The sequence below is a fragment of the Brachyhypopomus gauderio genome, chromosome 7, assembly GCF_052324685.1.
Source record: "Brachyhypopomus gauderio isolate BG-103 chromosome 7, BGAUD_0.2, whole genome shotgun sequence".
Lineage (NCBI taxonomy): Eukaryota > Metazoa > Chordata > Actinopteri > Gymnotiformes > Hypopomidae > Brachyhypopomus > Brachyhypopomus gauderio.
This window is the reverse complement of record NC_135217.1, coordinates 31,404,249-31,431,088: the sequence shown is the minus strand read 5'-3', so window position 1 is coordinate 31,431,088 and position 26,840 is coordinate 31,404,249. Positions and strand designations below refer to the sequence as shown.

Genomic DNA, 26,840 nt, shown 5'->3' with positions numbered 1-26,840 from the left:
TACACTAATTTACACACCCACACCAACAGTTAAACAGAAAGTGGATATGAGTTATGGTCAGTCACACAGAGAGACATTGTTCTGGATTGTTATTTTATTATTTTATTCCAAAAACCTCTTTTTGAAGCATTTTGCATGGTGTGGCCTCTGTTTTTGCTTTTTTTGTCTATTGTTACAACTTACCCCAACATGTGTTACAACCTACCACGGTAGTGGGGTAGGTTGTAACAACAAAACACCATGTATTTGACATCAACTCACGAGGCCTGTGATATTTGAATTGAGATTTGCATTGGTGCCATTTGTAGTAAATAAATGTCTGTACTTTGTGTAAAAGTATATACAACAATGACTCCAGGACAGTCATATAAGATGTACAGTGAGTCCAAGAAGTATTTGATCCCTTGCTGATTTTCTTCGTTGGCCCACTAATAAAGACATGATTATTCTATACTTTTAATGGTAGATGTATTCTTACATGGAGAGACAGAATATCAAGACAAAAATCCAGAATATAATTTTAAAGAATATATTTTAATTAATTTGTATTTCAATGAGGAAAATAAGTATTTGATCCCTCTTGCCAAACACACTCAATACTTAGTGGCAAAGCCTTTGTTTGCAAGCACAGCGGTGAGACGTTTGTTGTAGTTAACCACAAGTTTAGCACACACACCAGGGGGAATTTTGGCCCACTCTTCTTTGCAGATCCTCTCTAAATCATGAAGGTTGGTGGGCTGTCGCTTGGCAACTCTGACCTTCAGCTCCCTCCATAGATTTTCGATCGGATTGAGGTCTGGCGACTGGCTGGGCCACTCCATGACCTTAATGTGATGTTGTTTCTTGAGCCAATCCTTTGTTGCCTTTGCTTTATGTTTAGGGTCGTTATCATGTTGGAAGACCCAACCACGGCCCATTTTCAGATCCCTGGCAGAGGGGAGGAGGTTGTCCCTCAGGATTGTGCGGTACATGGCTCCATCCATCTTCCCAGTGATGCGGTGTAGTAGCCCTGTACCCTTGGCAGAGAAACACCCCCAAAACATTATGCTTCCACCTCCATGCTTGACGGTGGGCACAGTGTTCTTGGGGTCATAGGCAGCATTTTTCTTCCTCCACACATGGCGGGTGGAGTTGAGGCCAAAAAGTTACATTTTTCAAAAAAAGTTCGTCTGACCACAAAACCTTCTCCCAATAACTTGGTTCATCTTTCAAATGATCATTGGCATACTTGAGGCACGCCTCCACATGTGCTCTCTTCAGCAGGGGTACCTTTCGGGCACTGCAGGATGTGAATCCATTGTTGCGCAAAGTGTTGCCAATTGTTTCATTGCAAACTGTGGTCCCAGCTGCCTTCAGGTCATTTGCTAACTCCTGCCGAGTGGTTGCAGGACGACAATTTCTGACCGTTCTCAGCATCATTGCCACCCCACGAGGCGAAATCTTCTTTGGAGCACCGGGCCGAGGTCTGTTGATTGTCATGTTATACTCTTTAAACTTTCTGATAATTGCACCAATAGTTGTTACTTTCACATCCAACACCTTACTAATCTTTTTGGAGCCCATTCCAGCTTTGTGAAGGTCAACAATTCTGACTCTGAGGTCCTGTGACAGCTCTTTGGTTTTACCCATGTTGGAGACTTGAAATCTGTGTGATCTGTCTGATTCTGTGGACAGGTGTTTTTCACACAAGTGATTAGTGAGAACAGGTGGCTTCAGGTCAGGTAACAAGTTGATTGGGAGTGTCTAACTGGTCTGTAAAAGCCAGAACTGCTAATGAATACTAAGGGATCAAATACTTATTTCACTCCATGAAATACAAATCAATTCCTTAGATTTATTTTCTGGATTTTCTTTTTAATATTCTGTCTCTCCATGTAAGAATACATCAACCATTAAAAGTATAGAATGATCATGTCTTTATTAGTGGGCCAACGAAGAAAATCAGCAAGGGATCAAATACTTCTTGGGCTCACTGTACGTGTGGCAAAATGTTTGTACTGCTTGTGTGTGTGTGTGTGGTAGTGGGAGAATTACATGTATATACTGCACAATGAATTAAAGCTTAACATAGTAAGACCAACGGACAAAACACTGTTTCTTACAAACACACACTCACTACTTGAGCAGCAGACCTGCGCTTGGGCAGTGGTTCCTACACCAGGCCTTTTCTGCTTTTTGAGCTACTGCCAGATTGCAAATAAATTCAGGATGACGTGTTTTGTCTGCTGTTGAAGCCACTGGGGTGGGGGGGGGGGGGGGGGGGGGTCGCGTGCGGCGGGAATGAGTGAAGTGACGTTTCTCTCCTCACACGCGCTCTCTGCACGTCAGCTGCGTGGGCCATTCTCTCATTCAGGCCCCGCCGACAGCGCCCGCCCGTGAACAAAACATTGTCGGCCGTGACAATCGTGTCGCACTGCCGGGGCGGGGATCCATCGCCAGGCGCTCAGCCGTCTACACACCGCTGACAGGTCCTCCTTTTGTCCATCACTCAGAGCGCCACATGCTGACCAGCCATCCTGCGCAGCTAGTGCAGCAGTGGAGAGAGAGGGAGCTGGACACAGCCCTCCCCCCAGCTCCTTCTAATCCAATTATGGCCTTCCAAATTTGATTGGAGTTCTGAGAGTGTGCCATCAGCTGTCCGTCATTAGTGAGTGGTGAATAGGGTCTGCATCCCCCCCCCCAAGGAATAGGGGACTGGCTAACTAGTGCAAGACTAGTGCATGAATCACACAGGAGCTCTTGACTAAATGCAGGAAAATGTGAGATTTTTGTGTGTGAATGTCATGACATGAAATGGTAGTGCTGTAAGTCAAGCTAACATGTCATTTTTTATTCAGCTGAAAATTTAAATACACAAAGACAAAGATCCACTGGTGTTGGAAGGACAGGCTACCCATGAGAGACAGGCCCTGGCTTTGTCCTTGAGGTCAGATAGGAGAATCGCTTTTGTTTTGTTGTTGGGTTTTTTTTAACAATGGCTGATATAAGTGTGACAGTACCCTAAGTTGTAGACATTATGTTAACAAGATTCCCTTTGTGTGTGTGTGAGTGACAAGGTAGGTTCCTTTCTGTGGGTCGTGGCGTAATTACAACACGAGAGCCGCATTAGTCTGACGGCTGTTACAGGGCTGTCCACGAGCGCTTAGGAGCTAATGGATGTTGTTACAATAGGCTACTGTGTAACTGAATTTGCAAAGAAATGCAAAACAGAGAGAGACAGCGAATGAGATTTAAATGAGTAAACAGACTAAATTGCAAGAAACAGGATGCACAAAATGGAAATGCTAACAAAAACAGGTCTGAGATCAGCAGAGGAGAGTAAGAGAACTGTAAGAGTAACATGGTCTACGAGCAGGTGTGTACGACCTGCCAGTTATTTAGAGTGAATAACCGATGTGGTGCTCACGTGGTTCGTTAAGAAACACCCCTACTGAAACACTAATGAAACACACTAACAGGAAACGATGGCATGATCTCATTTTGCTAATGCTTGTTCCAAATAACTCTCAGTTATTTCCAGTAACGTTAGCTTTGCTGAGTAAAGTATCACTTTAATGAGAGCCAGAAGCCATGGCACACACACACACTCTTTGTGTGTGTGTGTGACCCCGAGAGGGACAAGGGGGGCCATTAGCGCACCCAACGGACCCAAAAGATAGCGAAAAGTCTGAGTGACGATGGGGAGTGTTTTTGGTGAGTGGGGGTGCTGGCGGGTTGCAGAAATCGAGGTCCCTTTCAGTGCCGGGCAGACGCCATTGCTATCTAGGCTCTAACAGTATCTACAGAAGGAAGATCAGTGCGCTATCCGCTCAGGAACTCACCAGACATGCACCAGCTCTTATCTTTTATTGGCTGGCTCCCCTCAGACTTATCTTTTATTGGCTGGCTGGTCCTGAGGAGGGGCCGTAAGCCAGGCCACAGCCCGCCTGGCTGCCCCAGGCCAGATAAGTCTGTCGCCCAAGTCTGGGAAAACAAGACCTGTTTCCATTCCGTCTCCTGCGTTCCTGTCCCCTCACCCCGACTGGCCTCCACACGGCCATGAGCAGTCTCACATCATCCCGCCGGCGACGTGTCTGCATACGTGAGCACGTGAGCATGTGAGCAGCACCCTGTTCATGTTTGACCTCACGACACACGTTAGGGACAGCAGTGTGTCCCCAATGTAAACATTTGGTGGAAACAGAGGAGCAAAAACACAGAAGAATGCAAGACCCACCTGAGTCAGGATTTGGTATCATCGGTATGGGACGATAAAGCACCGACAGCTTTTGTATCTGTCGTTGGGCAACAAATGACTGTGGAAGGTTTTTATTCACACACAGTGTCAGCATGCAAGAGCTGAGGGGAGAGAGCAGACAGGAGGGGGTGGCCAGGCAGTCAGTGACCCAGGGCGGTGAACCTCCAGCCAGCCAGGAGCCAGCAGTAATCCCCTGCTCTCATCACAAGTTCCAGCATGGGACAGCTCAGCTTCAGGGGCTATGATGTGGGTGAATCTCTCTCTCTCTCTCTCTCTCTCTCTCTCTCTCTCTCTCTCTCTCTCTCTCTCTCTCTCTCTCTCTCACACACACACACACACACACACACACACAGTCTCTCTCCTTCCCTCCCTGTATCTTTCTCCTTTTCTCAAGTCTCTGACATATGACAGATGCACTGAGCAGTGAGGAGATCTTCACCACTAGACTGACTCCCACTCTCCCTTTAGCATAACGACAGCCCAGCTCACAGCACTAATCACTCAGCAAGAAGAGGCTGCACTGGACTCGCATTTGTCATCACCATTTAGCACTATAAACTCACTCAAATGAGTTTCCCTTCATTTTCTTGTACTTCTTGACACCTTGTGCCTGGGCCGCTTTAAATTAGACCCTTCAGACTCCACCCTTCAAATCTGGTGAGTTTCACTTAGTCTGGATCATCTTGGGTGACAGATCACACTAAGCAGAGACTGAAATCTCAAAACATTGATCACACTAAAACACTGAAACCTCGCTACACTGATATTCCCGACACACTCAGCTCAATCCCCAGTAACAACTCTAACATATGGGTGTTATGGTATTGAGAATGGCTACCCAAATGACAACGGTTACCCAAATGACATCTTGTTATCAGGGCTCCTGTGGTCAGAAACTGCCCAGTGATGAATGGGGAACAGGACAGTTGACAACTGCTTTCCAAAATATGGACTATGTACAATTCTGCACTTTTAAAATACATCAATTAAAAGTATAAAATCAGATAAAATCAAATCAGATCAAATTAATGTTTTTATTCATATAGTGCTATTCACATTTTACAGGTTTTATCAATAGCTTTGAAACATTTGTCAGAAGTGACCTCCCAAAACATCTAGGCATTAGTTCATCACACAAGTCATCACATCCCGTTGTATTTTATCTGTCAAGAAAATTTCATGCAGTATCTATTAGTGCTCAGGTGAATCTGGACTTTCACTGTCTGCAGGACAAACTGCTGTAATACTTGTCTGTGTAAATCAAATTTGTCCTCATACTCTGAAACAATCTGCATGCAACCACAGACGGGTCAGATTATTTCATAGAGGCTGGAATAAATTAATTATTTGGAAAGAGGTTATATGAGTGAACAGCAGTTACAGTGGAGATCCATTTTGTATACATTAAGTCAAGATGGATTAATTAAAATAGAATATGAAGATAAGGTAATCTGATTGGCTCCAACATAAAGAGGTAACTAATGTCTCTGAGCACTCCATGCCCAGATACAACATACACCACAAAATTACTACATGAAACACCAGTAGCTATAGTGACAAGCAGCTTAAATCACTTTTTTCAGTAGCTTTACTGTCACATTAGTTTTTGAAAAATTGTAGCTGTGTGCACATTTTTGTACATATGTAATAAGTACATAAGATGTTTTTGCACATCTCACACAGCCACGTGTGCCATTAGTTCGTCCAGTACCAGACGAGGTCACAGACAGAGGTGTCTATTTGGGAATGGACTCTACCATGACACGCTGCTGACCATATCTGTAGTGTTTACTAAATGCAAACATGTGTATACGTCTGCTGTACAAATGCCTTCCAAAACGTCCAACACTAAAGACACATTCAAGTGAGCAACATTAGCTGAAATGAAGGTTTGCTCTTTGTAATAGGTAGTTAACTCAGTCATTAACAGTTTTGAACTGTCCTGCACTATGTCCATACGTCACGTCTCAGCTCATACCCTGACCTGCAGCGAGGCGTGCGTCATCATCATCTAGAGCACCAGCTGTGTGTGTGTGTGTGTGTGTGTGCCGAGACAGTTACGGTCTCGCTGGCTCTGTGCCTCCTGCTAAACTCCCACTAATTACCATCAATGGCACACGAGGGGAGATAACGGATCAGATCAGACGGCCACACGCAGGATCCCACAGCAATAAGCAGCCTGCAGTCTCTAATCACACATCAGCCCACTTATGGAGCACAGCTGGCATGATTTCATTTAGTTTATTGGTTTGTACTTGTCCAGCCACAGTGACAAAACAATCAGTGCAGGAGAACAGAGCTGCACAGCTGAGCGTCACAGAGAGCAGACGCACAGGGGACAACGGGGAAATTATTTTTCGGATAATAAAGAATAATGTAGGTGTGTTTTTGAAAGGCCCACTGCCAGTAACAGGGGCAGACAGAGCGGGAAGGGGAGGGGTCACTGGTGATGGCCATCAACATGCTCGGGGGCGAAGTATAAATCTGCTGAATTAACTTGATGAACTTCATATGACTGCTATTGTAACGGCTCCTTCTCAGTTGTGCCTTTAAGCCCGCCCATTTTACCCTAACCCCGCCTCTGCCCTGCTTCATATTCATATGGGCTTTGACAGATCTTTAATAACAGGCAGCATGGCACTAACTCAGTGCTGCCTCCTACAGGAAGGATCATTGTACAACTATATCATTTTCATTATAGATCATTTGCTAAGAATGAATTTGCCCCTCATTATGTAACACACACACACACACGCATGCTCTCTCTCTCAATCACACACACACACATACTCTCTCTTTCTTCTTCTCTCTCACATACATGTACACACACACATTGGTTAATTAACACATAGTACCCATAATGTTGTGAGCAGATGAAGGCCAGTCTGGACTAGAAGACTAGAAGTGTGGACACCCGGTTGGGTCTGTAGACCACATGTTGGGAATGTGGTCTCCATGTTTTGCGTGTGGACTCCAGTCAAGCAGCCTGGGCTACTGGTTGGGAATGTGTACGCCGGGCGTGGAGTGTGAGTGTGAGGAGTGTGAGTGTATGAGTGCGTGGAGTGTGAGTGTGTGGAGTGTGAGTGTGTGGAGTGTGAGTGTGTGGAGTGTGAGTGTATGAGTGCGTGGAGTGTGAGTGTGTGGAGTGTGAGTGTATGAGTGCGTGGAGTGTGAGTGTGTGGAGTGTGAGTGTGTGGAGTGTGAGTGTATGAGTGCGTGGAGTGTGAGTGTGTGAGTGCGTGAGTGTGAGTGTATGAGTGCGTGGAGTGTGAGTGTGTGGAGTGTGAGTGTGTGGAGTGTGAGTGCGTGGAGTGTGAGTGCGTGAGTGTGAGTGTATGAGTGCGTGGAGTGTGAGTGTGTGGAGTGTGAGTGCGTAGAGTGTGAGTGTGTGGAGAAGGAAAGTTTCCTGCTATCAGCACTGCAGTTTCCCTCCCCAGCCTGCCTGGCTCCCCGTTATCAGGTGGTCCTCCCTCCCAGAGAGCCCTATCACAGTCTCCTCTAACCAGCTTCCACCACCACAACTCACTCCAGCCCCTCGTCCCCCGTCTTCCTCTGCACTTTTCTATCATCTATCCCTCTCTCCTTCCTCTTCTTTTCCTTTTCTCCCTCTTGTTCTTCAGTGAAACTGCCCCTATATTCGTCTCTGTTGCCGGTTGCTAGATGTGACCGCAGCACACATGCCCCACATGGCGAGAGCGTGAGGCACTAGTGAGCCCTGATCAGCATCCAATAGCAAACAGCTATTGTAGCCAGGGCAGATTTGAGCAGACGCCAGGCAGCCCTGTGTAGCGCGAAGTGTTGCTTTCTGTTCAGAGCAGTAGTTCATACACAGCACCGACTGCACTGTATAATATTACTATAACAAGAGGCTAATACCATGGTAAGATTTTACTGTATTTAATGAAGGACATTGTAACACATGATAACACATCTTCCCACAATGATGAGTGATCTTTCTTGCATTTTACACATACCAATTTAAACCTTACAGGAGCTGTGAGGTGCCTTACCAAAGATAACACTTTGTACATGTGCACACACACACACACACACACACACACACACACACACACACACTCACTCACTCACTGACCACCCACTCTCTCCAAAAAAGACACCCAGCTCAAGAGACAAGATCAAGCACATGTTGTCTCAGATGGTGGTGTTCAGCTGTCATCTTCCTGTGTTGTGTCACTTGGCAAGTGTGTGAGTGGCCATTGCTGCTCGGAGCCCATGAGAAACACAGAGAGGTCTGTTGGCCCCTCAGCCTCTGTGCACAGGGACGTGGAGCGCAGAGCTGGCAGGAGGATTTGGAAATCAAGCAGCAGTTTGGCCTTAGTGGTTCAGCTGAGCAAAATGGAAAACATAGCAAAATTATGTTAAAGTACAACCACTGTGAGATGCCATCAAATGTATCACACATGATCAAAATTGGTTTTGAGATCTGAAGGGAACTTATCAACTTATCAACTGTCCTTAAACTGAAGGTTTGGGGTTTTTATAAAGGAGAAAAGATCACAGTAGAACCACAGTAGATCATCCATGTCTTCTGCTCCTGGCTTCGATGTTCTGCTATGTGATGCATTGGCATGTCTGTCTGCCCGTGTGTCTGTGCGTCTGTCTGAGTGTCTGGCCTACTGTGGAACGTGCCGTTGTTTTACCCACAGGGTTCAGATAGGTCTGTCTCCTGGGTCAGCCTGGAACCACCTTATCAGCCTCTGATGGCTCCAGGCGGTGGGGGGGGGGGGGGGTCCATGTGTCTGCTCCAAACCTCAGAGCACATCTAAAAATACTGATAACACAAATGACAGAGGAGACTGGGAGAGAGTGAGAAAAACTCTCACCATGTTCCCTCATACAGAACGCACTGTGGCGTGATGTCACAGGCAGGTCCATCTCAACTCATCAACAAGTTTATTAATTTTTTTCCGCAGTGAATTGCATCAGGATGCACCGTCAAACAGAACCTGCTCGCTCGTATCGCGAGGCTGTGTGGCATCAAAACGTCCCCACGACATGAACACGCTGGAAACATAAACAATGCATGCATGTAATGACACAGAACGGTCGCTTAACTGATGACATGTATGACCAGTGTCACACGAAATACCCAACCAAGCTTTAAACACTTCTAGCATGACATTTAAACACTTCCAACATCATTAGAGAACCGCACGTGTTTATGGGTAGTGACGTTGTCCTCTCCCCTGTTACCCCAATTGGACCGACGTTACAGTATTGTTTTATGATACTGGGCTAGGGAACAACATCAGATTTCTCATATGGTCTAACATTGAAAAAACAGGAGACAGTAATTTTCTTTGACTCAGAATAGACATTTATGTACGTCCACGAGAGCAGAACCATTTAGCTTCTGGTTTTACCCACGTAGCTTCTTAATAGAGCTTTTAAAAGATGGAACTCCAGTTTCCAGATACAAAGTTAAATATGTTAACCGTACTATTAAGTATGGTTCCCGTATTCTATCATTAATTCTCTGATTTTGTGTGTGTGTGTGTGCGCTTTTGACTTTGTGTCATACCTCCAGGCCGTCTACCAAGATCACTGCGGCACGCTGCTCAAAGAAACGGCGCTGTACGATGCATTTCCTGTCCTGACCGCACAGAAGAGAGTGGGTTTATTAGCCAATAACACTGCAGCACTGGAGAATGTCACCGGGCGCTGTCAGGTCTGATCTCATTACCTCGCTGGATAAGAAATGCTGTGTGATATGGAGGGGGCTGTCAATCATTCTCCGTGGGCTCTGACAGGCTGGGAGGAGAGCGGAGGAGGTCCTGGGGGTCCAGGCGGCTGCTTCCTGCCGTGATCTGTGAAGGCCGAGTCATTACAGCATCCACCCGCCCGTCTGCATCAGATCTACCGACACGGTCCCACACGCTGGGGCGTCTGCAAACTGCACGTACCCCCACGGCAGGCAGTCTCTCTCTCTCTCTCTCTCTCTCTCTCTCTCTCACACACACACACACACACACACAGAGGCAACCAGGACACCTCTTATCTGTTTTTCCTGGCAGCATCTTGAGATGCTAACTGTCTGCAAATATGATGATCCAAGGAATTGTCAGCACCACAGAGCGGACCCCCCCAACACACACACACACACACACACACACACGGTGTGAGATGTGCACTGCTGCTTCTTAATGCGCGAGATAGCAGCCAACAGAGAACACGGAACCCAAAAGGGCAAGAGGAGCCCTGAAAAACATCAACCCACCAATCAGAAGGCCAGAAGGTCATTGACACCAGCAAATCTCACTAATAGGAAATGGGCCACACTCAGGCCAACATTACTGTGTGAATTCCTCTATACGTGAGGCTAGAGAGGAGGAAGTGTTGTGTAGCAGTGCCGGGTCGCCCGTACCTCACACAGGCTAGCAGGGTGGAGCCCAGTGGACACACTGTGGGTAAAGTTCTTCAGAATGTGGTCAGGGAAGGTCAGGATACTAATGAAAGTGACAGCTAAGCTTTCATAACCAATCTTACAAACTAGTGTTGAGTTCCACTCTGGTGCAGAAAGTTTGTAAACATCTCAGTGTTAGGTTGACTACAGCAGGAGAACAATGTCACCACAGTATTCAAATATATATGAAAAATAATAATTGTAATAATAGTAAAACAATTCGTTTTGCCAATATGTCTCTTTCAAGGTAACCAAAGACACTGCACAAGGAAATACTATATTAATAATAATGTCAAATTAAGCACAATGAAATGAAAATGGAAAAAAAAAATACAATAAAAGACACTAAATTCTAGATGAAACAAAAGTAAAGTGGATTCCTAACTCCTAAACGTGGAGGAGATAACAGAATCTGGACAGACTCATTTTCATCAGGTCATACACTTTCAGAATTTGCATTAATACATTTTTTATATATTCCTATCCAGGAGTACAGGATAGTTTGGCAGTCTTTCCCAACCCTAATCAGATCCAGTTCAGTATGGTGGGCTGTGGACTCACACAAAGAGGCTGTTGGACATTAGAAGACTTTTCAGTTGTGCTGTTACTACATCCTCAAAACATTTGCTGAAAGAGAGAATGTTACAAATAGGTGGGTCAGTAATTTATAAACGGGTTGGTAACTTTCAAACAATGAATTAACTAATAAAAAACTTTTATTAAACATTACATAATAGAGTCCATGTCTAGATGACCTTACCAGGAATCATTCACCAACTTGTACATTTGTAGTGCAGTGCTACACATTGACTTCATTCTCACCTATTTCAGAGGCAGCTACGGTAGAGTAGAAAGACCTTCACTAAGGACCTTCACGTAGTCACACCTGCACATCTGTGCCTGTAATCACTGTACCACACAGAGAACAGGAGGAATCTGCTGAGACCACACGGCTCAACGCAGGACCATCTTACTTTAGCGCCTTCATGGGTTGCTAATGCAGCCGCTGTGTTCAACACCTGAGAAGTGTCCTTGGGGCTGCAGTGGGAACAGCGGACAGCTCAGTGCTACCTGCCCTCTAGGCTGGTAATGGACCACAGCAGTGGGGTGATGGGGGTACGAGAGGGTGTGGGGGCAACGGTGTGTGTGGAGGGGGTATTGGGCCGAGACCCACTGCTGGCCTCTTACTGCAGCAGATGAAAGCTTGTGAAGGCTGTCGTCAGGGTAACTAAATTCTGCAAGATTTTCCGCACCAGTTGAAGCACGAGGAAGCCTGTCTGTGCCAATTTCCTCATTCCCCTCCTCACTACACCTACCCCTCAAACCTGCCTCACATCCTCATACTCAACTACCCCAATCCCTCAAACCTGCCTCACATCCTCATAATCAACTACCCCAGCCCCTCACACCTACCTCACATCCTCATAATCAACTACCCCAGCCCCTCACACCTACCTCACATCCTCATACTCAACTACCCCAGCCCCTCACACCTACCTCACATCCTCATACTCAACTACCCCAGCCCCTCACACTTACCTCACATCCTCATACTCAACTACCCCAGCCCCTCACACCTACCCCAGTCATTTCTTCCATGCTATGTCTGTCTCAACATTATTGGGGCAATAGTGGGCCTCTCTGGGGCGTCTGGCAGCAGAATTACTAAGGTGATGAGGGAACAGACTTTGTCCACTTCACATCTTCCCTCTCCATCACCCTTTCACCACTGTCCCATTTTCCCTACTGTCCACACACGCTCGCACACGCGCACACACATATGCTCTCACACGCGCACACACACATGCTCGCACACACATGAATCCTATGCTTTAGGTAAAGATTTACTCTACAAAAAATAAAACTAAATTATAACTGAATTTGAGTAATTAATATTTGATCTAAATACTAATATGAAGTACTTTTGAATGCAGTTTATTTTAAGGAAAGCATTTTGAAAATGCTTAAATCAGTAAAATCTGGTTTCCCACTCCTCTACTAGCTTTGACTAGCCATTAGCCACATGAGTGTGTGTGGGGGGGGAAAGAAAGAGAGTGTGAGAAAGGAAGAGAAGGAAGTAAAATGTATGGAATCAAAAGGTAGGGGCCTGGCTGCCAGGGGAGTTTGCCAGGGGAGACGGTGCTCCTCACAGCCCCATGATGAGGAGTTTCAATGCACTCTGATGTCATCTTCATCTTCATGTAATTATATAGCACATACAAAAATATAAGCAATATCATAAACTATGGAATGGGAAGAATGGGGAAACATTGCAGACTGTGAGGAAAGAGCTTCTCTACCCAAACACTGCTGTCAGCAGGTAATTAGACAACGCAGTGGAAACTGACTGAAGTCTTAATTTTGATTAATAAAATGACAATGAAACTAAAGTACAGTAAATCCACAGGGAATTCGAAAAAGGTGGCCGTTTCTGCTTATAGGGTTAGTTGCTAACTGTGGAAACCTGGATTCTGGAACGAAAATCAAATCAACACTTCTGTTGGGTCTCAGTGTGAGTGTGTGAGTGAAAATCTGTCAAAGTTATGCCCTCAGCTATAAGACAGAGGTCAAACGAATAAAAGAACACAGGGCAGTGAAGCTTAGCATTTAGCAGGGAAAAAAAAGGTTAATATTAACCAGACTCATATGTGATCACTGGTGAAGATCCACCAGAGAGACAGGGGGGCCCATGAGACAATGTCACAGTTAAAGTGTTCCTTAAAGGCCTGTCCCGCATAGATCATCTGTTCAGTGGCGACCCGGCTGGTGCTAGCAGAGACGGTTTCTGCTCTCTCGTAAGCTTTTAGCACTGTAACGTTGTTGCTAAAACCTTGACTTTTCCGCAAAGATGCTGCAAAGAGGTTTTCAGCATCACGGCGCCGCACTTGGCCAGTGAGGTCACACCCTGCTCCCATGGGCCAAGATGGACCTACCCCTCCTGTTCTGCCCCACCACATCAATCCAGTTCTTAACCACTGGTTCCTCTATTATTCATGGGCACGGCAAAGTCAAACATTCCCATTTAGAGATTTTACACTTGTTTGAACAGGAGGATGTCTGATAGACATGTAGAGACAGACAGTCGGGTATTGGGAGGAGAGGAAGTCAAATGGTGTGTTCAGTGTCTCAAAAAATGCCAGAACAACTTGGAGAGAAAGATACAGAAAGCAAGAAAGAGACAGAGTGAGAGAAACAGAGAGAGAGAGACACACAAAGGCGGATTTGCAAGACAATTGGAGATCTCTGTTGGAGAGTGCAGAATGACCTATAGGACTATAGTGTTATACTAGTATATAACCAAGGCTGCTACTTCCATGTGCCCTTACTCTGTCCCATACTAAACACACACACACACACACACACACACACACACACACACACACACACACACACACTCAGAATAAGAGCTCTGATGGACATGGTTACGGGTGGTCTATGAACACTCTCATCCTGGACAGGCAACAGCGCTATCAAAGAGACTCTAAAGTCACTGATGGAACAACTACAGCAAACATTCTGTAGAAAACTTTGACACCTTATTCTTTAATTCAGCATTTACCCTTTGACATGTAAGAAGCTGCAGGCAACAACTGTTGATCCTTCTGAATATGCATCATAAGGCTTTAAGAGCCATTAACCAAGAGCCTGACAGTTTAACATTAGGGCATTAGAGCTTGAGAAGGTCAAAGGTCAGTCGTCAGCAGCAGCCCAAAGCAAAGCTCATCTATCTCAGTTAGTGGCGCCCTGCACCCTGTGTTAAACAGAGCACAGCTTCACTACAACACATTCTCACTCACTCACTGAAGACTAATGACCTTCAGTCACTCTCTCTCTCCCTGTCTGTCTGTCCCTCTCTCCCTGTCTGTCTGTCTGTCTCTCGCACAGGAGTGCCCCAGGCCTCATGAGGCTCTGAGGCTGTGAGATGCTCCAGGCGTAGACATCTATGTCAGTCAGGGCTGCATTGTACCCGGACTGTGTGAAAATCGGGCACCTCGGTCAGGTTTAAGCCCTTAATGAGCTTAACCTGAGGGATTGAGACACGCCCATCACCTCCCCACACATTTCCAAACACTTTGCAGAAGCCAGACCATGATTCAAAACTTCACAGACACTCCTTCTCACCTCCCAGTACCCTCCAACATACCCCACAACACTCCCCAATCTCCTTTTCTACCACAACCATTCACACACTCATGGACCTGGAGGCTCCGCCCCTCCACCCCAGGTCAGCAGCGGTGAGGTATGGAGTGGTGGGCTATGGGGGGGGGGGGGGGGGGGGGGCGGATTTGAACTTAACCTCACCGTGCCTCGGGATGGAAGTGCTAATTAGCACTAGGGATCAGCATCAAAAGGAGACGCTCAGCATGGAGCTTGTCTAATTAGTCATATGAGCAGAGGAGGCCCAGGCCCCGCCCAGGCCCCGCCTCCTTACACCCAGCAGCTCCTGGTGGCTGGGGGAAACTGGGTTCAGTACACTCCTCGGGGGCGGGTCCCTGCTCCACGGATCACCCTCCTCTTCCTCGAGGACCAGAAGTGGGGGGAAGGTTGTCCCACACCTTTCTGCTGTTTTTGGATGTAAACAGGAACTTACCGTTCTACAGTCTACTAAAACTTCAAGGTCATTTCTGTGGTTATGCCAAAAATAGCCTTGCCTAGTTAGATTTAGCTTGGCTCTCTGTTTCTCCCTCAGGCAGAGATAGGGGATTGATATTTTGTCCTCATATAAGAGTTAAAAAGAAGAGTTTCATTTTATTTTAGAGATTTTACAATTACTGTAAGAGAAACATAATAGAATTAATAGAAATGAATAAAAACCTGAATTCAGCATTATCCATATGATCTCTATTTGTTTAAATAAAATAGTGTAATAAAAGTAATGCTCACCACATACATTAAATGGAAAATGGCAAACTCATGTCATTTGATTTGTGCTATTCCCTTGTATGCATCACCAAATGACCAGTTCACAGTGTCACCTGAATTTCTAAATAAAACAGCTGCTGATAGAATGTTACTATTTATTTGCATACTTATTATTTATTGATTGTTTTATTATGAATATTTATGCATATTAATCATGCTGAAGCTGCATTTTCCTATCATCAACATATCTGAAATGATCAACATATACAGCATTGTTTCATTTTTTATAAGCAAGAGTTTAACCTAACAGGTGAATCACAGTGACCTCACCTGCAGCATCTGTCCTCGCTATTTGAACACATGACAGATAAAGCTGACTTGATCTACAGAAAAGACCTTAAACTATCATAATATGTTTCATTAAACTGGCTATAGCGAGAGTTGCTGTAGATCCGCTTATGGCGGGACAAATGTAGCGAAATAAACGGGCTAAACACGTCGCGCACGGGTTTCAGACCACGCCCACTTTCCCGCGCAAACTGGAGGCGTCCACAATCCGATTAAGAACATTAAAGTTAAACTACAATTTTAAAAATCGCAGCGCACTCTATGTTATTCTAGAAAATAAAATTATTATTAATTATTAATGATTTATCATTAAACTAAGCTAATCTTATAGGTACGCAATTGGATCGTCAAAAATATATTTTGGACATTTATTTTAAGAGAAGAAGACCTAGGAAATGTGCAAAATGAAAATAATTTCACCTTGTAGCACATACACTGAACACTGAATATATATTTATTCCAACCCAATTAACCAAATTTTTCGTTACTTTTAAGTCTATAAACTGTCTGTTTTATATGTAATCTGCTCAAATCCACTTTGTTGCTGACAGACTCGCTTTTCCGCAGGTTCGTCTCTGTATTGCCATCTCCAAAATGCAGGTGATATCACCTTGTTCAGGTAGACTGTGTTTCGGGAGCTGCCGTGTCCTTAAGAGGTTCCTTTAGTCGCCGCTCGATCAGGCCTCAAAGTGTGAATAATATTCAGTATGGAGTTACGCTAAGTGGGAAAGCTTTTAGCAAATTATCCACTGGCAATTGCACAGAATCTAATTTGGTCGCCCAGGTCTCCGATAATATATCTACAGCATTGGATTTGCATTTCAGTGTCGCCTAATGGGTTTAAAACGCTGTGGCCTCCAGCTCTTGATTCTGCGTCATCTCTCCAGAGAGTGACTCTGACCACACGAGGTGATTCCTCAGCACGCAAAAACACCGCAGTCAGCGCTTTTATTTAATCTTAAACACGGACACGCGAGCCAGACACACAGCAGAGTGGTGAGACGCTCCAGACGAGTCCTGTGGTCAGCATTATAATAGCAGGACGTGTGTAAAGGTGTTAGGCCTAATGCTGACATTAAAACAAGCAGGTCTGTTTCATTTAAAGCCATATTTTAATTTAAATCCATTTAACTCCGTTTTTGTTAACTGGGAGACAAACGATCCTAACATAGTACAAAGTACAACTACAGCTGACCACTTTATTTCGAGTTTGAATGTAAAATGTTTGAAACAAATGATGCCAGTTCAGGAATCTAAACTCTACTCCAAAAGTTTTCTTCCGACCGGAGAGGAGAGAGGTCGGCTAAAGGCCCATTCACACCCTACGGTAATTACGGATACGGACCATTTCGTCCGGTTCCGGAGGTCGTTTCATCCGTCAGTGGGTCCGTTGCCAGAGCGCTTACGAATCCGTAGTAACGGAGCAATATAAACCGCAAATCAGGGGGCAGTAGAGAGTCAGAAGCATCGGGCGTACACCAATTCGGGAAAATCAATGAAGAAGAGTACTGGACTTTAAAAAATGACGCTCGAGTTAGAAGAGAAACTTTGCGAGTTGGTTAGAGGCTACATTCTGCTACGGTGCCAGGTCATCGCGATAAACAGCGATGCAAAAACAGCTGGCAGGAGATTGCTGGTGCGCTGGTGCCGGAAATTTGACTATACTGCCCTCTAGAGGATGTATTAAAAAAAATCATAACAACGTTGGAAACGGAAAGAGGTATAGTGGCCCCCTACGGAGGCTACGTTTGGTACGGACGGACGAAATTCGTCCGTGTCCGGAGGTATAAAGCAGGCTTAAGGTGACATCTGGGCCTGGTCTACTGTTAGACTGTCAAAAGAACAAGAAAAATCCCAAGACAAAACAAATGAAATCAGCGCCAATATGCTGTGCGAAACTAAAGCTGAAAGTACATTTTTATTGGTGTTATTAGTTATTATTCATATTAGTATTATTAGCAACAGCAATAGTAGTATACTACTATTATTGCTGTTGCTAATAATAATAATAATAATATGAATATGAATAACAACAATAATATTAAAGCTGATACCAACTAAAAACTAAACGTAGCCTAATAATAAATAAAAATTAAAAATAAGTTATTTTAAGTGGATTTGATTAAACTATTGTTATTGTTAATAATAAATAATAAAGTGCTAATAATAATAATAGTAGTAGTAGTAGTAGTAGTAGTATTTGGTGGGTTAGCCATGGGCCTCTGTCTATATTCCGTGCTATTTGCAGACAGTATATGAGTTTTCAGATAAGCGTTGCTGAGTGCACTCAGACTATTGTGAAGCGTCTAATTTGTAACAAATTTTCTACCTGATAACCCAAACTCGAGAGTTCAGATGAACAAGGCAGCTTTCAACAGCTTAGAAAATATGGACCACAAATGTGTGACATTAGATTGTTATAGAACAAAATTATAAATGTATAAAAATCGTCTGCTTTATGTACTTTGTAACTCAATTACGCTTAAATGACAACTCAGTCAACTCAAAGTGGACGCCTGATGACTACACTGCATAACGTGAACAAGAAAAAGAAACGGAAAATAATAAAAATGATTCACATACTAATAAAATTATTGGACGTGGTTAAATGTATTTTCAATATTACTGTATTATTTCGAGAATAGGCCTATGTCAAATACAAAATATGTCAAACATTTCTTACAGAGAAATAATTTTGAATGCGAAACAATAATCTCTATAGCCTACTGTGTAGACAGATATGAAGTGTGAAATTCAGATTAAGTGTTCTTGTTTTGGACGGATTTCTTGAGTTCACGCAGAACACGTTGTCCGAAGACTCAGAGGGCAGTGATGCGGGTGCAGTGACGTGTGTGCAGCGCCGTGATTGGTGGATGTGGACCGTCCTATGAAGTTAAGGAGGACGCCAGTGTCCTACAATGAAGACACTGTCACTGACCGAGCAGCTAGGAATGACCGGACCATAAGCAACATGTGGAGTTGTGGAGACAAGAAATAGCTCGTAATATTCAGTAGTTCGGAACAAGACCGTTGGTTCTGTCTAAAACAATCTCGAAGACAAGACGAAGCACGTTTTGGGTTGCAATTTTGACGGACAAAGGACTGCTGGTAGGGAGAACTACTTTGAACAGTTTGCCATGGAGTATACTTCTTCTCCGAAGCCGCAGCTCTCCTCTAGGGCGAATGCGTTTTCGATAGCTGCCTTAATGTCAAGCGGAAAAACGAAGGACAAGGAGACAGATGAGAACACCATCAAACCGCTGGGTAAGTGTGGAGATGCGCGTCCGTGCGCGTTTTTGACATCGTCTTTGACCATCACGCAGGAATTGTTATGTTTAATTATGCATTATATTGGTGTGGATTGAACAGTTGATATGAAGACGTAAATCTTACCATTATTATATTCTTTGGGTTATTTTTATGCAACAAAGTAAAAAAATGTTAATGATGTTAATACAATAATGAACTGGTGAGTTTAGTCTCCTGGGTGTAATTGCGGTCGTGTGAAATATTCTGCGCGTAAAGGTCGCTGGTATCATATATTATTGTGTAATATGTATAGTGTGTTTTAATACAGGACGGTAATTTATATATGCTATAATAAGAATTGTATGTATTTATATATTTTATATTCTTATATATAATAAGAATTTTATCGTTATCATTTTATTATTATTAGGATATTGTTGGTGGTGTTATTATTATTATTATAGCTACATTCTTTAAAGCAAGTTTTATTATCAGGTCTCAATTGTAGATTTGTTTAAAACCCAAGAACAATCCTGCTTTGTGGATCTGTTCAAGTGGTGTGTGTGTCCTACAGGACTAACTGAAATTTACCCCGTAGGCCTAAAATGCTCTCATGTACAAACAAAATGAATCCGGAATTTAAATGAAAATTGGCACAATTTTTGAGCAATTACTTTGACTCCATGTCAAACCCAGCAGTTCAGGATTTGCGGGTGATTGTGTACAACTTAATATGTAGGCTACATCTAAAATTAAAATTACAGTAGTATTTGTTCTGTTTCATTGGTGTTAAGAACATTTTGATACGGTCTGTTCAGCAATGCAATAATGTGGTCGGAATTCATCAGAAATCTTTTTAAATGAAAATAATCACAATAAAATATTTTAGTTAAGCATAGAGGTAACGGTGAGGAAGTATAATATAGCCTAAATATCTTGTGCTAAGGGCAATTGTAATAAAGAATAACCTAACAAAATAGACGTATTCTTAGAACAAATTGTTAATAGGTCTATGTAAGAGTGTTCAATTAAACTAGTAGAAAAATCACTTTTAGCATAGTCCTTTTAACTTCTTGTGGAATTTTAGACCAAATACCTTTTCTGGTTTATTAAAGATTTGTCATTTCATTCATATCGTGTTTTGAATTGTCTTTACTTTTCTCTGAATCTAAGAGCAATTTGTAGAGAAATCGTCATGCAACCAGAGCTTGGTAGACTTGCCTTCGCTGGAGACACACGGCGAGTTGAGCGCGCCGGGCGCGTGCACGGAGCCGCTCATCCCCACCACACCCGCCGTGCCCAGCGAGGAGATGGCCAAGGTGTCCAGCAGTCTGGAGACCAAAGAGCTCTGGGACAAGTTTCACGAGCTTGGCACGGAAATGATCATTACAAAATCTGGAAGGTAAAAAGTTATATTGATTTTTTTTACCTTTTAATTTTTTTGTTTACTTTTTAAATTTATTTCGTTTTTGTCTTATTTGTCTTTATTTATTTTCTTTATTTACAACTAGGATTAAAAAAAAAGAGTATTCGTATAGGCCACATTTTGCGCATGTCATTATTTAGAACTACGAAAATTATCTCGTATTCATAACACTGGTCAAGATTCTTAATTTTTTCGAATTCGATTCAGTCTGAATATGAACTAAAACACTATCAGCAAAACTGCGTGTATCGAGTACAGAAAAACGAAACACTAAACTACCAATTTTATAGTCTATAAGCAAATGATTTATGTGTTTCATTTAGATTTCTTTAACATTTGGTTTAGTTTAGTTTCATTGTCATTATTAAAATGTACTGGGTTATTCTACAAACTGCTAACCGATCTGACGCCAATAATTTGTGTCAACAGAAGAATGTTCCCGACCATCCGGGTGTCGTTTTCCGGCGTGGATCCCGACGCCAAATATATCGTCCTGATGGACATCGTTCCTGTGGACAACAAGAGATATCGATACGCGTACCACAGATCCTCATGGCTTGTAGCAGGAAAGGCAGACCCCCCTTTGCCTGCAAGGTTCGTGATAAAAACGATGGTGGTGGTGTGTGTGTGTGTGTGTGTGGGGGGGGGGGGGGGGTTGTTTGCTTAAGCTTCCGTGGATGAATGCGCGTGTATACAAATCACAGTGTAGATGAAGCAGCGTTTTAATACCCGTCATTCATTCTCGAGACCTTCACGTGGGCACTTTTGACGTCATTTTACATCTTGAGCGTGGACTAAACCTGAATAGGTACAATTACACTTTAATAGGTAGTTCTGCTGTAGGTTATGGTCATATGTAAATATTGTTAAATACAATGTGCTACATCTTAACTGTACTCCGCTGATTTGATTTGATCGTTGAATGTTGCAGACTGTATGTCCACCCCGACTCGCCATTTACCGGAGAGCAGCTCATGAAACAGATGGTTTCCTTCGAGAAAGTAAAGCTTACCAACAACGAACTGGACCAGCACGGACACGTACGACCATGTTTCCATTATACACCTTCTCGTTCTATACGCAAGTTACAAAATCTTACATGGAAAATATTAAAATATTCTGCAATTAGTGAAAATGAATCTGCATTAAAATGGACATTTAATTCTGTGTAATTGCGAGAGATGTTTGGATTAACTCATGCATTATGAATACAGTAATTTATTATAAATAAATTATAAATAAACAGACTGCGCATGCATAAAATCACATTTCTACGGTTAAACACGTTGATGATTTTGTTTGTTCCTCTACTATTCGTATCAGCTGAATATGGCTTAAATATAGGTTATTCTAAAGCATTTAGCCTAAGTATTGATTACGAACATTTAAACTACGTTATGCATATTTTTATTTAGAAGTATTTAATAAAATGGCATGGAAATGGGTCTTGAAAAATAAAGGCATAAATAAAAAAAATAAAAAAAAAACATTCAAACACTGTAGGTCAGTCCCAATAAATCTACTGAATATGTCCGTCTATTGGATATAGCTATAGATTACTGCAGGCCAATATGGTCAATCTTCAGTTCACTTTGATTAAGCACAGTGTTTCTGTTTTACCCACCAGATCATTCTCAACTCTATGCACAAGTACCAGCCTCGTGTGCATATCATCAAGAAGAAGGACCACACGGCCTCGCTGCTCAACCTGAAGTCTGAGGAGTTTCGCACTTTTGTCTTCACTGAAACTGTGTTCACTGCGGTCACCGCCTACCAGAACCAGCTTGTAAGAGTCCAAGCAACTCCCCGCCCACGTATTAGATCCATGCTGCTTCTGCTAAGAAGGAATTTATGCACTTTATTTTCATTTAAAAGGTTCCATACCTTAAGTATCTATTGTTGGTTTATAGCAGTTGTGTATCCTCATAAATAATCTCATGTCCCTTTCCTAAGTTTGGCTCTGGATCACTCGCTGGAGACGCAGTGTTAGTGGAGGAATGATGGGTCTGGGCCTGGTGTTTAGTCTGAGCAGATGAACAGGGAGGTTGTGGGAGTGGGGACACACGGAGGGGTTGACAGAACCAGACTAATGTTGTTGTCATCCCGTGGTGTTGCAGATCACCAAACTGAAGATCGACAGTAACCCCTTCGCTAAAGGCTTCAGAGACTCGTCCAGATTGACAGACATTGAGAGGTATTGAAAAAGCTGTGATGCACAACCACAGTTTACTTACTGAACTCCTGATTTTCATAAACTCTACCATGTTTATTTATGGTGGGGAAAGTCCTGTCGCAGTGGTGTAACGTGACTCCGTTTGGACGAACTGTGCTCACTCTTATCGGCTGCCTATTTTGTCTCCGTAGCTCTTGTGATTTCTTACAATAACATGTAATTCAATCACATTCAGATTTACTGCTGTAATGAAAACACAGAGTCCTATTCTTTGGCCTGACTAGCATAGACAAAACAGCTGTGAGAATCTCATCAGATCTGACAACGGTCAGTCTTTAAATGGTTATTTCCAGTTATGCCTATATCAACATTCAAATAACCCCCACAAACAAGCAATTTACCTTCCGACCTGACAACCTAAAGTCAAAGGACGAGTGCCAGAAAAAAACCCAGACAAACAAAAACACATCTCCCTCCTCCTCCTCCTCCTCCTCCTCCTCCCTCCTTCTGTCTCTCTCTTTGGAAGGGCTGTGAATTAGATCTGATCAATTGATCTTCAGGGAGCTGCAGAAATCGCATTAGTCTGGAGTCAGGCAGTGCACTAAAACACAGCGTAATTGGGTTTGTGCCGGTGAGTGATTGAAGCCAGCCACCCACGTAGCAACATCGCAGCTCCTGCACACGCACAACCACACTGATAAAAACACACAGATTTGTATTGCGCCGCTGACAGATATTGCACTTCCCTAACTGAATTGGGAGTGTAATGCGGACGCATGGCTCTTGTGATTCAGACCACTCTTCTCCCATCCCGGTTTGTCTGAGGAGACCAGTCCAACAGAGGATAATGCACTTATAGCAGGCCAGGCAGACACACTGATCTACATACACCCAGTGTGCGTTGACAAACGCCTCTGTGTGTTTGTGTGCGTGCCAGTCAGTGTGTGTGTGTGTGTTAGTCCAGGTTAAAAACATCAGTGCATAAGGAGATACGTTTGAAGATGTGCATCGTTACTGGACATTATGACTGGTAGCTGCGCATACATGTTGATAAGCGTAAACACTCGGTGTCCCTGAGGTCCCTGTGACGGTGGTGCTATCAGAGCCCTTTATGAGGCACGCTGGACAGTGTGACTCCAGAATGGGCAGAACAGGACTGGCCAGATCGGCTGTGATTGGCTAATGCAAACCTTGTGTTTGTAAATGCTGATTGTCATTAGACTGGGCTGATTCCAATGGTGTAGTATATTCACACAGAACGCTTTGTGTATTTACATTCAAAATGTATATTTAAATGTATTAAGGTTTATTATAACTGGAGGCATCTTATTATACATATCAATGCTGACATTTTTCCACGTTGATAACTACGTCTTTTTCTCCCTCTCTCTCTCTCACACACACACACACACACACACACACACGATGTAAAAGTGGAGAGCGTATATTTACAGAAGCAGAGAGACTTTAGGAAACTCTTTTGATTTTACTGCAGGGAAAGTGTTGAGAATCTGATCCACAAGCACTCGTACGCGCGCTCCCCCATCAGGACGTACTCAGGGGAGGAGGAACCTCTGGGTGAGGATGGCCACTCCGCACACAGCAGGGGTGAGGAGCCCAACACTGCCCCCACACACACCCCACAGCCCACCGAGACCACCAAACACCACAGGCAGCACTGCCACAGCAGGCAGACCCAACACTTTCACGGCCGCACACCACACATCCGTACAGAACACACCACACACCCTTCCCACAGGGAACAATGCCTCAGACTAAACGCCAGTCTCCTTTCTCTCTAGGATCTGCGTTCACAGCTTCAGACAACCTGTCCCTCAGCTCCTGGGTCACCACCACCTCCGGCTTCTCAGGGTTCCAGCACCCCCAGTCTCTGTCGGCCATCGGGGGCAGCAGTGGTGCGCTGGCCAGCCCCTTGCCCCATCCCATCCAGGGCTCTCTGCCCCCCTACGGGCGGCTGGGCGTGCCGCTGGCCCCCTCGGCCCTGCCAGGCTCCATGCAGGGCGCGGGGCCCACCTTCCCCTCCTTCCACATGCCTCGCTACCACCACTACTTCCAGCAGGGCCCCTACGCCGCCATCCAGGGCCTCCGCCACTCCTCCACCGTCATGACCCCCTTCGTATGATCCACTCCATGGCAGCGTGGTGACATCTCCAGTGCTGTGAGCACTGACACACTCTCTCTCTCAGACACTCACTCTCACACATACACACACACACACTAATGCATACAGATCCAGCCATCTCTTCATCTTCCTATGCTTGAGGAAGAAACTCTTTCACCCACATGTAAATAATATAGACTTACGCTACACTGTCCAACGACCCGGAGGATCTTCTGACTGCTGCCGAATACTGGAGGAAAAAAAAACGAAATAAATTTTTTTTAAGTGGACCCAGGATCAAAGTTGCGAATGTAAACCAGCAAACTGAAGCATGATGTTGGTGATGGACTCCAGGGACACTGGCGTGATGTTTTCATGTCCATGTCTCCTGCCTCCTGTTTCCTTCCCTCTCAACCTTTATAAGCGGAACACGGACCCAACATGGGAAAAACAGGCCCCACGCAACACGGCAATGTGCAGTTTGACTGTTTCAGCTCTGATACTATACGGGGCGTCGCTCGTGTTCTGAATGGTGAAATGTGGCGCGGTCTTCCTCTGCCAGCCGCAGACACCAGGGGGCGTTGCATCATCTGGACGTTATTGTGTCAAACAGGAAACAAGCGAGATGAGACGCTGCGTGTGATGCAGGTCGCAGCGTGACTGAAGGAGCTCTCAATCTGCTCTGACGCTGCTTCACTGACGGCAGCACATAATGTCTCACGCAGCCGAGCTAAACATGGCAGTTTTAATATCATAGCTGGCACAACAGCATTACTCCAGACTTGTGTTAGAACTCTTCTGTTATGGTTGCAAATTACTGACTAACCCTGTGACCAACATAGTGGTCGTGTTGCTCAATCTGAAAGCCAGCAGAGACAGAAACTTGTCTTAATCGCCACTGTGTTGGAAGCTTCCAATTTAAACTGCAATCATAACTTAAACTCAATACCAGTCTGTAGGAAAAGACACTTAATTCAGAGTGATTGGATGATTTTAAACATTTTTTACTACCTAATCAACTGGATTTCAAAATTAAGAAGCCATCAGAGCTGCACTGGGAAATGAGAACCATATCTTAAACTGGTCTTCAGAATGAGCTTGTGCACTAATTAAACAGGTTGCCTTTTTTAACTGAATGTGGCACTGAATGTGTGACATTAAATGAAGCTGCAACACGCAGGCTTCTCCTGCACCACGGGCCTGATGGACAGTCACAATGGGCCTCCTGTCAACAGCCTGGAGGAAACTCTCACCTGTGAGCAATGAGCAGACAGACCTTTACCCAGCGGAGAGGGAGTTAGTGATTCATGGCTTAGCTGCCCCTATTAGTACAGCCACACCAACACCAATTCATCAGCGTCCCATAACCGAATCACCGAGCAAGAGGGCGCTCCATAATGGGCACACTAGAGGAGGGCGTGTCACGTGAGCAGCATCTCCACGGAGATCACGTGAGCTGCGAGTCAGGTGCTGAGCTGCACTGTGGAGGAATGAGGGCGGTAACCGTTCTTGCATTTTACAAGATCTGCGTAGTAGAAAACTACTGCCAAGCTAATGTGAAGAGTCACACGGCAGTCCTGAACCAGTGGCTCTGTCCATCAGACCCCCGTCACGCTGAGAATCCCGGACGCCTGGCCAAAGTGCCAAGGGCCACGTTGGGCTCTGCACACTGAATGGATGCTGAGGGTCCCGATACACTGAGGGTCTTCATCCTCATCCTCAAACGCTGAAACTTAAAGTCTGAGCCCAGTAATCACATCCTGGTCTCTTGTGCATAAACAAAGACCCATTCCATGTGAATGAGAATAGACTGTATGCACACTCATTATAACATGGACATGATTAGCTGTGATGACTCTGTCTGATTGGGTTTGAATTTTTGTGTGTATTCGGTTTATGTATCTTAACCATATGACAACATTATAATTTGGATGATTTTTTAAGTGCAATATATTTATTTCAGCCAATTCAGCTCTACAAAAAAGATATGGCATAATG

The 26,840-nt window shown here is 44.2% G+C and overlaps 1 protein-coding gene and 2 long non-coding RNA genes across 7 annotated transcripts; 2 read left to right on the top strand and 1 right to left on the bottom strand.

Moving 5' to 3' along the window:
- Window positions 1-1,433: 1,433 nt before the first annotated feature.
- On the top strand, window positions 1,434-10,863 carry LOC143518284 (uncharacterized). Its single transcript, XR_013132142.1, has 4 exons — window positions 1,434-1,463; window positions 4,323-4,483; window positions 9,786-9,926; window positions 10,009-10,863. It is a non-coding gene; the product is annotated as an uncharacterized LOC143518284 (long non-coding RNA).
- On the bottom strand, window positions 7,720-10,818 carry LOC143518285 (uncharacterized). Of its 2 annotated transcripts, XR_013132144.1 has the most exons (4): window positions 9,942-10,818; window positions 9,780-9,851; window positions 8,903-9,262; window positions 7,720-8,584 (listed from the first exon to the last, which is right to left on the bottom strand). It is a non-coding gene; the product is annotated as an uncharacterized LOC143518285 (long non-coding RNA). The 2 variants fall into 2 exon arrangements; XR_013132143.1 differs by having other exon boundaries at window positions 8,903-9,851.
- A 7,764-nt stretch (window positions 10,864-18,627) lies between the features above and the next one.
- On the top strand, window positions 18,628-25,973 carry tbx20 (T-box transcription factor 20). 4 transcript variants are annotated; one of them, XM_077013236.1, is made up of 8 exons: window positions 18,628-19,136; window positions 20,295-20,523; window positions 20,977-21,141; window positions 21,479-21,587; window positions 22,175-22,333; window positions 22,665-22,741; window positions 24,216-24,298; window positions 24,523-25,973. In XM_077013236.1, the coding sequence occupies exons 1-8, from the start codon at window positions 19,010-19,012 to the stop codon at window positions 24,861-24,863; spliced, it is 1,290 nt and encodes a 429-aa protein (XP_076869351.1). In that variant the 5' UTR covers window positions 18,628-19,009; the 3' UTR covers window positions 24,864-25,973. The 4 variants fall into 4 exon arrangements, with proteins under 4 accessions (XP_076869351.1, XP_076869350.1, XP_076869348.1 ...); XM_077013235.1 differs by having other exon boundaries at window positions 24,213-24,298; XM_077013233.1 differs by having other exon boundaries at window positions 18,631-19,136; window positions 24,213-24,328.
- Window positions 25,974-26,840: the final 867 nt, after the last annotated feature.

Excerpts from the sequence above, each read along its gene's own strand:
- tbx20 (XM_077013233.1), top strand. The coding sequence starts at position 19,010 with ATGGAGTATACTTCTTCTCCGAAGCCGCAGCTCTCCTCTAGGGCGAAT. Across the intron at positions 21,142-21,478 it reads GACCCCCCTTTGCCTGCAAG|ACTGTATGTCCACCCCGACT; the intron begins GTTCGTGATAAA and ends TGAATGTTGCAG. Across the intron at positions 24,329-24,522 it reads CCACTCCGCACACAGCAGGG|GATCTGCGTTCACAGCTTCA; the intron begins GTGAGGAGCCCA and ends CTTTCTCTCTAG.